This window comes from Artemia sp. Qi Xiang Cuo, chromosome 17, assembly GCF_049724085.1.
Source record: "Artemia sp. Qi Xiang Cuo chromosome 17, ASM4972408v1, whole genome shotgun sequence".
Classification (NCBI taxonomy): domain Eukaryota; kingdom Metazoa; phylum Arthropoda; class Branchiopoda; order Anostraca; family Artemiidae; genus Artemia; species Artemia sp. Qi Xiang Cuo.
In genome coordinates this window covers 15717271-15727861 of record NC_142810.1, presented here as the reverse complement: position 1 = coordinate 15727861, position 10591 = coordinate 15717271, and the positions used below count along the sequence as shown (strand labels likewise).

At 35.8% G+C, this 10591-nt stretch overlaps 1 protein-coding gene across 1 annotated transcript in view; it reads right to left on the bottom strand.

Moving 5' to 3' along the window:
* Positions 1-5987, bottom strand: part of LOC148941946 (uncharacterized) — a 161808-nt gene extending 155821 nt beyond the window's left edge. Inside the window, exon 1 of the mRNA XM_089103405.1 lies at positions 5351-5987. Coding sequence (XP_088959531.1) covers positions 5351-5865 — 515 coding nt within the window. The 5' untranslated portion in view covers positions 5866-5987. The remainder of the gene's footprint in view (positions 1-5350) is intronic.
* Between the last annotated feature and the right edge of the window lie 4604 nt (positions 5988-10591).

The window sequence follows — 10591 nt, the reverse complement described above, 5'->3', positions numbered from 1 at the left end:
TACTAGTAAAACGATTTTTTTTTTAAAATAAATAATGAAAGTGTACTCACATTGAAAATAGAAATATTCATTGTTTTCAAAGTTAATAATATGCAGTGTCCTATGCTTGATGTGTTAAAACATAATGAAAATTAAATTCCTATACATGACCATCTTATACGGGGTTTCAAGGATGAATAAAAACGGATGTTGAGTTACATAATTTCGTGCGTGCCCCCAAAACATGTTTGACTGCTATATATCATACCAGTTTTTTTTTTAAGAATGTACACGTGAATTCATGACGTACATTCATTGTGCAATTAACAACAAAAACAGAAAAAAAACCTGTTTGCTTTAAATTATATTATTACGAGCAAAACATGCTTGACTACATTATACATTGCCAAGTTTAAAAAAAAACCTCGACTTTAGTGTGCCAACCTTTAAAATGTTCACGTGCAAATACAATGTCTCAAGCATGGGTTTTTCTTGCGCAATTGAAACTGTAGTGTATATTCTTGTACTCGTCAAACCTTTACACTGTATATTCTTGCAATCGTCAAACCTTTGCACTGTATATTCTTGTAATCGTCAAACCTTTGCACTGTATATTCTTGTAACCGTCAATGTAATCGTCAAAGTACTAGATAGGTTACTACTTGCGTCAACCGCAAAGTCGGAGCTTTTCCTTCTCGTGTGGTTTAGTATTTCGATTTTCTATCCTATCCCCGAATTTTCGGGTATTTCCCCGAAAATCTATGTGTCACCCCGAAAAAAAAATTGGTTCCCCGAATCCCCGAAAATCACGCTATCACGGTGCCACCCCTAGCAATTTATCACCAGTGACTTTCCCTGCCAAATATTACTTTGCATACCATAATTCTTCACTACTCTCTGGTTCGTTAATTTTCGTCTCTTTTGTTACTTTGCATAAAAACCAGACAGATGCAATATGCAATTGCATTGCAAATATTGCAATATACACAGTTCTTCATATGTTGACAAAAAAAATATCCCCTTTATGAAATGAGTTTAAATAATTTCGAATCCAGTTTCCCAATTACAATTCCTTACATCATTCGTAGTCAAGAATTTCATTTTCAATTTGAATAGAATTATAGAACGTATTCACTACATTCACTACAGTTGGATTTTGAAATTGGTAGAAGAAAGATCGTTTCTACAGCTGAATTGTAAGTTTGCAGAATTTTTTTTCTTTTGCTGTTTTTAGATAAGATTTTCTTAATTTTTAATATTCAATTGTTGAGCGCCTGATAGATTAAAGAAAATACAATCTACTTTCTGACAATATTTACCCCCCCCCCCCTAAAAAAAAACCTATTGAGACAAAATTTAGCTATGGACTAAGCTATGTACAAGGTTGGGGAATTAAAGATTGAAACGGAAGCTACCCCAAAAATATAATTCATAAAATAATTGTACATTCTTGCCTCTAGGGGGGAGGATAGGGGGGCTATCATTTTTAAATGATAATAACTAATATTTTTATTGAAAGCAGGGATGCCAAAAAGATATTTATCTTTTTTATCTAAAGCGGAGATGGAAGAAAATACTATCAAATTCCCTGGTAAACCATAGAAATATTTGGATACATCCAGGGCCTCCCATTTGGACTCGTTCATTGTCTTGGATATTTTGGATTGCTCACAGTCTACTGGCCTAATTTGGCTTTTGTGTTTGCTCCTTTTTAATTAGATTCTTTGGATCTTATTGAATTGCACAGCGAATCTATGACTCAGTTTTCCAATAGTTTGAGGTATATCTGAATAATTTCGACATTTTTGTTGTTGTGTTTGTACCCCTTTACTCATACCCTCAATTTTTTTTTTTCAAGGAACACTAAGCTGTTTAAAATTATTTATCGTGTTTGTTTGAACCATATAGTAACGTAGTTAATTTTTAAGTAAATTAGTTTTTTTTTATTTAAAGCTGAGACGGTATCCTATTAAGGTGGTATCCTACGGGGGGGGGGGGTAGGGAGGTATTACTTTTGAATGATAATATCTCGAAATTTCTTTATTGAAAGCAGGGATGTCAAAAAGTTAATTTTTTTAATTTAAAGCCGAGACGGCAAACCTATTAGGCTTGTATCCAGAGGGGGGAGGGGTTGTGAGCTATCATATTTAAATGATAATACCTCGATTTTTTTTTTGAAACCAGGAATGCCAAAAGGTTAGTTATTTTTTTTTGAAGCAGAGATGTTATTCTATCAAGATGGTATCCAGAGCGGGGGGGATAGGGAGTTATTATATTTAGGTGATAGCACCTTGTTTTTTTTTATTGAAAGCAGGGATGCCAAAAAGCTATTCTTTTAATTTAAAGTAGAGACGGTATCCTATCAAGATGGTACCCAAAGGTGGGGGGCATAGGGAGTTATTATATTTAAGTGATAGTACCTTGTTAGGAAGGTAGTTATTAGTGATAGTATAATGTTAGGAAGACTAAGTCACTAAGGCTAGGAATAAGTGAAGACGAAAAGGTGACGTTGGGTAATGAAAAGATTGATCAGGTGGGCAGCTTCACTTACCTTGGTAGTATTATCAGTAAAGAAGGTGGGAGCAGTGAAGATGTTAAAATTAGAATAGCCAAGGCTCAGGGTATTTTTTCAAAGTTAAAAAAAGTTTGGAAGAATAGGAAGATAAGGCTGCAAACTAAGATAAGAATATTAGATGCTACAGTGATGACAGTGGTCAAATATGGCTCTGAAGCATGGACACTCCGAAAAGCGGATGAAGATTTGCTAAATGTTTTCCAGAGAAATTGCTTAAGGATTGTTCTGGGTACCCGGCTGACTGGGACCGTATTTCAAACAATAGGCTATACGAAAAATGTGGTTCAGTATCGTTCTCTAGGTTTATAATGAAAGAATCGTTGTGTTTGCTAGGGCAAATTGTGTGGATGAAAGATGACATATTGTGAAAGGTTATTCTTTTTGGCCAACCATCTAGGGCTAAACGGAAAGCAGGTCGTCCCCGTCTAGGGTGGGGGACATCATAAAGAAAGATTTAAGGGAAATGGAAACTTCTTGGGAGGGTGTAAAGAGGGAGGCTTTGGATAGATTAGGATGGAGGAGGAGCGTGTTTAGGTGTGTTGCCCTTATGCGGATTGGTTCTGCAGTGAGTTGTTAGTAGTAGTAGTAGTAGTAGATAGTACCTTGATTTTTTTTTATTGAAAGCAGGGATGCCAAAAAGTTATTTTTTTTTAAATTTAAAGCAGAGACGGTATCCTATCAAGGTGGTATCCAGAGGGGGGGGGGTAGGGAATTCTTATATTTAATTGATTATATCTTGATTTTTTATTCAAAGCAGTGATGCCAATAATTTTTTTTTTTTTTCAATCCAACGCAGAGACGGCACCCTATCAAAATGGTTTCCAGAGGGTGGAACTGGGAGTTAGTATATTTAAGTGATATTACCTTGATTTTTTTTTTATTGAAAGCAAGAATGCCGAAAAATCCAGAAGGGGGGGGGGGTAGGGAAATGATAATATCTTGATTTTTTTTATTCAAAGCAGGGATGCCAAAAAGTTAATTATTTTTTTTTAATTCAAAGCAGAGACGGTATCCTATCAAGATGGGCTCCAGAGGGGGGAACAGGGAGTTATTTTATTTGAGGGATATTACCTTGATTTTTTTTTGTCCAGCCCCTATGATAATTTAAAAATTACAAGATTTTAGTGATTTATGCTTGCTGTATTTTTGTTTAATATCATTATTAAAACCCGTTTTTAATACAAGGAAGGCTTTTTAGGAATCTAAAAGAGCGAAAAAAACCATCAATATCAAAGTCGCCCATTTCAACTGTTTTAAAGGTGACAAAACAGATATTGGCAAAGGGCATTATGAAAAAATTAAGCTTCTAAGTTCAAACTTACATTCAAAGTTTTTACCCAGATAACTGACGAATTTTGTGACGATATTTGAAGCTTTGTATGCAGTAATGCTCGATGAAAAAAGAATACTAACCTTGATAATTATTTATGTTAAGAATACATAGCTAATAGATACTTCAACTATTATACAAAGGTTCTGAAACGCCACAGCCATTTCGTTTCTACGAAGTTTCTACTTCTCTTGTTGAATAACAAAGAAGACCAATTTCCAGCCAGCGACTTGTGAAGTTTTGAACTTATGATTAGGCTCGAATCTGTTGTAAATTTAAGCTGTGATTTGAGACAGACTGATGAAAACATTAATGTTTGCTGTCAACATTGATCGCGCCGGCGGCGCGCCGCCGACATCTGACCGGCGGCGAACCGACGACACCTTACCGGTGGCGCGGCGTGGCGCGCTGTTTTTGGCCCCGCCGCCAGTCTTCCCTCATCGGTGCGGCACCGGGGTCTAAATGCCTTATAGAATTTGGTACTGGTGCATTATGCGGGCACCGTTATATACTGTATGTGGAATGTCAAACGGGAAATGCTACAGTCAAACGGGAGAGACAGATACCCGGCACTAAAACAGTTGAATTGATCTAAAATGAATGTTAAAATTACAATTTGGGATTTGTCAAAGACAGAAAAAGAGGCAGTTGAAGTTTTACAGGATAAGGGGTTAAAACATAGAGCCCAAGGATAAAGGGCCCAAGACACAAGAGTGCGAAAATGGACAAACCATGACTTTATACTTGTATGAGAAGCATATTGGACAAAGTCTGAAGGCAGAGATTATTTTTCAGTGATTGTGAAAGACATTACAGCGATCTGGGCGCATAATTATAACTTTAGTGGGGGGGGGGGGCAAAGTTTAGGTAAATTTTTACCAAATCATATTATTGACTTACAAATAAAGTTAATACACCATTCGATGCCTTTTTTTATGCTGATTACGAATATAATAATAATTTCTGTGGGAAATGAATTTTACCCCCCCCCCCCAATATTTGTGAATTCAGGATATATATTTGCACATTGGGGGGGGGGGTTAGGTTAGGTTCGGGGGGGGGGGCTAAAATTAATTTCCGACAAAAATGATTATTATATTCGTAATCAGCATAAAAAAAGGCATCGAATGGTATATTCACTTTAGTTGTTACTCAATAATATGATTTGGTAAAAATTTACCAAAGTTTAAACTTACCTCTCATTTACATCAGAAATAAAATTTACCCCCACCACCCTAATGTGCAAACCTATATACCCTGAACTGGTATATATAGGAGTGGGGGGGGTTAAAATTCATGTCCGACAAAAATAATTATTATATTTGGAAAGGACATAAAAAAAGGCATCGAGTGGTATGTTTACTTTATTTTTAAGTCAATAGGCCTAATATGAACTGCGAAAAATTTACCGCCTAGCCTACCCGATAATATAGGCTAATATTTACTAGGCGTATGCTGCACCTTACCTGACTAGAGCGTTGGCAGCGGCTTCCCTTTTGCAAATAAATGCATGGCACTCCAACACTTTTATTCCAGTTGTTCTTCTCAGTATAGCAGCAAATAAGGGGGGATGTGCAGCATTCGGCATTCGAGCAAAGGCAGAATCTAAGGGCAAGAACCTCGCCTCCTTCTCCCCGTCCATTTCGTCTGCACCACCAGTACCACTAGTCACTCTCACGTATCTAACAGCTGCACAATAGTGTAAAGTCTCAATAGGAAAGAACCTTGTAACACGTTTATGATTCTCATCAACATTTTCAAGGAGTAATCCGTTGCTCCACACGCTTAGCCATGAGTCAATCCCTTTAGCTCCCACGGCTCCTTTTTCGGGGTATAGCTCTCGAAGTGGTTCCTGTATCCCTTGTAATCCATCTTTAGTCATATGAGGTACAGCTGAACCCAAATATAAAACTCGGCACCGGCAAATCGGGGTACATCCCTTCTCCTTAGATACACTTGAAAACTTCCGTCTTGGATCCATTTTATAATTATGTTTCACAAATTAAAATATTTAATCTTCAATAAAACCATTTCAAATTTGACAAAAATCAACAAATTCAGCAGAGCTTATTAACTAACTTCAACCCAAAACTGGCAGCAGGTAACTGAAAACACCTGAGGGAAGGCTGGAAACCTGCAAGCGAGATTGTGATGATAAATTGGTGGACCATGAGCCCGCCCGCATGCCTTCCATCAGGGGCCTCTCACTTTTATCATAATTAGTATGCTAAAATCAAATTAGCCTACCTTCGAATAGGTTTCAATTTAGCTATTGCTTTTCAGGTTGAACAAAAATAGGGTTCAGTTTCTTGGAGTTGTGCCAAAGACCTGATTTTCGCTGCACAATTGGCCGCTGCATAAACTTTAGACTATAGTTTCAATTGAAGCTTATCTGAATGAGTGATATTGTGAAGGTTCCTGAAATAGGGCGTGCTTTAAGTTTTTGGCGCCCCGTGAATGTCCGCGAATTGGTGAATGGCGACATTCGCCGGTGAATGCCCGAAATACTTTTTTTTTTCTACTTGGATTTAGTCAGCGTTGCCAGTCAACTTTTTTCAATTTAATTCATGGTCCGATGATGAAAGCTTAGGTTAGAATAGATTAGGTTTGGTTAAGTGAGGTTTGATTGGGTTTGCTTTGGTTTTAAGCCCATTTCTGATATTTAGAACCACATTTAACCTAATCTAACCTAAACGAACATAATCTAACCAAAATTTAACTTTACCATCATAGCTTGCGCAGGACTGAAAAAGCTGACTCGCAGAGTTAAGTGAATCGAAGCAGAGAAAAAGGAATTTCGGACATTCACCGGTGACTGTCGACATTAACCAGATTTTAGACACGGTAACATATAAATATATATATATATATATATATATATATATATATATATATATATATATATATATATATATATATATATATAGCTTGCAAAAATGTATTTTTCAAAACTATTCAAATTGTTTCAGAAAACGTTGTTTCACTGTCAAATATAAGGACTTGTCCGTATTGAACTGATGTTTGTATGTAAAAGCTAGTTATTCTGAAAAACAAATCTTTCTTGGAAACTCGTGCTCAATTTTTAAGTCAGGAATACAAATTAAAGATTCTATTGTATTTTATCATCGAATTTAAATCTGAGGTTAGTTTAAAGAATAATTTCAGAGAAATACGGTAAAGTACTTTATCGAGAATCTTTACTTTCATTCGATTGCGCTAACTGGTGTTAGGCCTACATGAAAATGTTTAATATTTGATGTTTCGAATTTCTTTGTAATTATTTTTTTTTCTACCATGTAAGACATACTTATAAATATTATTGTTTATAAATATTATTCCTAATTATTGTATTTCTAACATTTCATGAAATGTAATGAAGTGCTGAGAAGTATAAGTTATTTTAATTGGTCGATACAGAACTTATGTTTGGTGGGAGAGTAGCATCATCGAATCTTGGTCTCGACCCCCCCCCCCCGTCCTCAGGATTTTTACCCTTCTGCTCCTGTAATAGAGTAACTATCAACCTTCTCTGGGAGAGCCACGTGCAACTAGACTTGTCCCTGATTGGGCACAGCTTTTAGAGTTCTAAACTGTAGGCCCGTTCTTTTGCACTAAGATCTTACATCTAAGATCTCACATCTTTCTGCAAAGATTTCCGTTCTTTTAACTCACCTTGGTTCTAGATCTTACAGCTCACTGATGTTAGCAAAAAGTGTGAAAGACGCCATCTTTCTGCCATATAGAACAATGATGAGAGAACTTTGATTATATACTCATCATTGTTCTTAGACAGCTGATCAAACAGAATGATGAAAGACGTTTGCAAAAGAACGCTGTAAGATCTTAGTGCTAAGATTTCACTTTTAAGCTCTCTTTGTCAAAAGATTTAATATCTTAGCACAAAGCTGAGTAAAAGAACGGCCCTTATATCAAGGAGGTAAAAAATTCAATAACTGAAAAGTCTACAGTTGTTAAAACTAAGTTGGGCTGAACAGCCTGTAGCTTGTCTCATGTAAATGGAAGTCAGAAATCGTAAATCGTCAAGGAACTCCCTGATGAAAATAGATTTGAAAAATTCAGGGTTAATGTTACGGTGTAGCTTCGTAAGGTATACCAAATGTAGTAGTTACAATAATCATGGTTGCAGCGGCAGCTACAACCTAGTAAAGAGCGAACCACAGCCCATAGTAATCAAAAGTTGAAAACGTGTTTTCTAAAAAACTGTCTTGTGAGAAAAAATCTTCATTTGACACTGAATCAGGGATACTATTGTTTTGGTTATCTTAGAAGTAAAAGTTTATTGCGAAAAGAAATTTATAGTGATTTCGATAAAGAGCCTGAAGCCCCTTAAAATTGCGTCAAATCGAAATAAAAAAGTGCACCATTGGAATCAGCATGGTCGAAAACCTTATTTAGGATAATTACAGTCCTCCACCTTGGACACCAAGGAAAACGACTTTTTTGCATGGGTAGCACTGACGTGTCTCCCTTTTTTTTCTTTTTTTTTCTAGAAGGGCTAGGGGGTGGCCAGAGCATCCTAGAGAGGTGTGTAATAGCTCATTAGAAGTGGAATTAAATTTTTAAGTGGCCTTTTTAAGTGACCAAAAAGATTGTAGGGCAAATAGCCCCCCCCCCTACAACCCCCGCCCCCCAACTAGTCCTAAAATATTCAGAGATAGCCATTTTGTTTGATATAGTTCAAAGGTTCAATATATATGCTTTTAATGATGACATGGCCTTCCATAGTCTCTGGGGAAGGGCTGTATGTGGTATCAAGTGTGTCGATATCGTGCGTATCGGTATCGTGCGTATTGGTATCGCATGTATCGTATCGGAAATATAGGTATCCGCTGTTGTTTTTTTAGCCATTTTCTAGGCTCATTTTTTTTAAAGCATGTCCCGGCAAGGTATAATTATTGCAGCGGCAGCTGCAACCTAGTAAAGAGCGAACCACAGCCCATAGTAACCAAAATTTTAAAAACGCGTTTTGAAAAGAACTGCCTAGTGAAAAAAAAAATTCGCATCTGACACTGACTCAGGAACGTTAACTATTATTCCGATTCGTCTTAAAAGTAAAAGTTTATTGTGAAAAGAAATTTATGTTGACTTCGAAAAAAAGCCTCACATCCCTTGAAAATGGCGTCAGATCAAAATGAAAAGTGTACCATTGGAATCAACATGGTCGAAACCTTGTACAGGGGTGTTAAAGTCCCCCTCCCTTAACGACAAGGAAGATCCCTTTTTTGCATCGGTAGCACTGATAGGCTACCAGAATATCATATAGAGATTTTTAATGGCTCATTCAAAAGCTATTTCTCATATCTACGTGCTTTTTATAAATTCTGCCATCTGAAAGTGCCATATGGCACTAAAATGGCACTTTTTGTGCTATTTCTGAAGGGGTGGCACTAGCAGACTACCAGACTATTGTTGACAGCTCTTTTATAGCTCATATAAAAGATATTGCACATATCAACGTCTTTCATATAAATTCCACCATCATCAAGTTCAAATGGCACTAAAAACGGCACTTTTGGTGTCGTGTCTCAAGTGGAAAAGCTTCAGGATAAAAAAAAATTGATTTCCAACGAAATTTTTTGCTCGAATTCAAACAAATCAAAAAAAAAATCCAATTTTTCTGTTGGAATTGTGACTTGCTTATTTAATTCAAACAAGTCACAAAAAAATCTAATTTTTCTGTTGGAATTGTGACTTGCTTGTTGAATTCCAACAAATTATTGAAATTATTAAGATTTATGTACTTGTCAGTACAAAAAATTTAGCTTTCACCGTAAATAGGCTATATCAATTAGCACGGTGTGAACTTCAACAGTAGTCTGTAGTTTTTTGAATATCATTTTAAATTTGACTATAGGACCATTGAAAGTAATATGTTCAGTATAAGTTCAATTCAAATATTTGCATAGCAGAAAAAGGGGAATGCTAATTGAATTTTGAGTATAAAAAGATAATTATAAAAATAAGGAAATATATTTTTACTTTGAAGTACGTTGAGCTTTCTTGTCTGCAAAATGAACACGCAGAAATTTATGTACAAAAATTATCATTTAACTTTTACAGTCGCTTTTTTTAAATACATTTTTTGTGAGTTTCTGTAGGTAGAAAATTTCTTTAGATGCTACTCTAGCCTTAACAGTACTAACGGTGAAAATATATTACTTTCTGAATTCATTTTTTTCTAATTAAGAACGAAAATCCTTATGTGGGAACAACTTATGTCTTTGCGATGAACGTCATTTTTGTAATGAGACCCAAAAAGCCTTTAAAAAAAATTCTTCCCTGGATTTGGCATAAATTTGCTGCTTACACTGAATAACCAAGTAAGCAAATATATCGAAGAAAAGAAGAAGCCTGTAAGGGAATTTCAGTCCTTTACGTACATGTAAAGGAACCAAGAGCTCCCCCAAAAAAGATAATTTTCTAAAATGGTGGACATTTCAACTGGACTCAGAAATACTACACTTTAATAGCATGAATCTTGCTTAAAAACTCCGGTTTGCTACAGGAATTAAAAAATAGGACGTTAGCCCAACAAGTTTTATCAAACAGTTCATAGTGTTAAACTGTAATTAGGGAGCGACTCAGCTCAATTGTAACCGAAACTCAAAAAGGAAATTTTGATAACAATTGATAAGAATAGCGTTTTATACAGATTGCAAATATATAAATTTCATTCCGTTTAATAT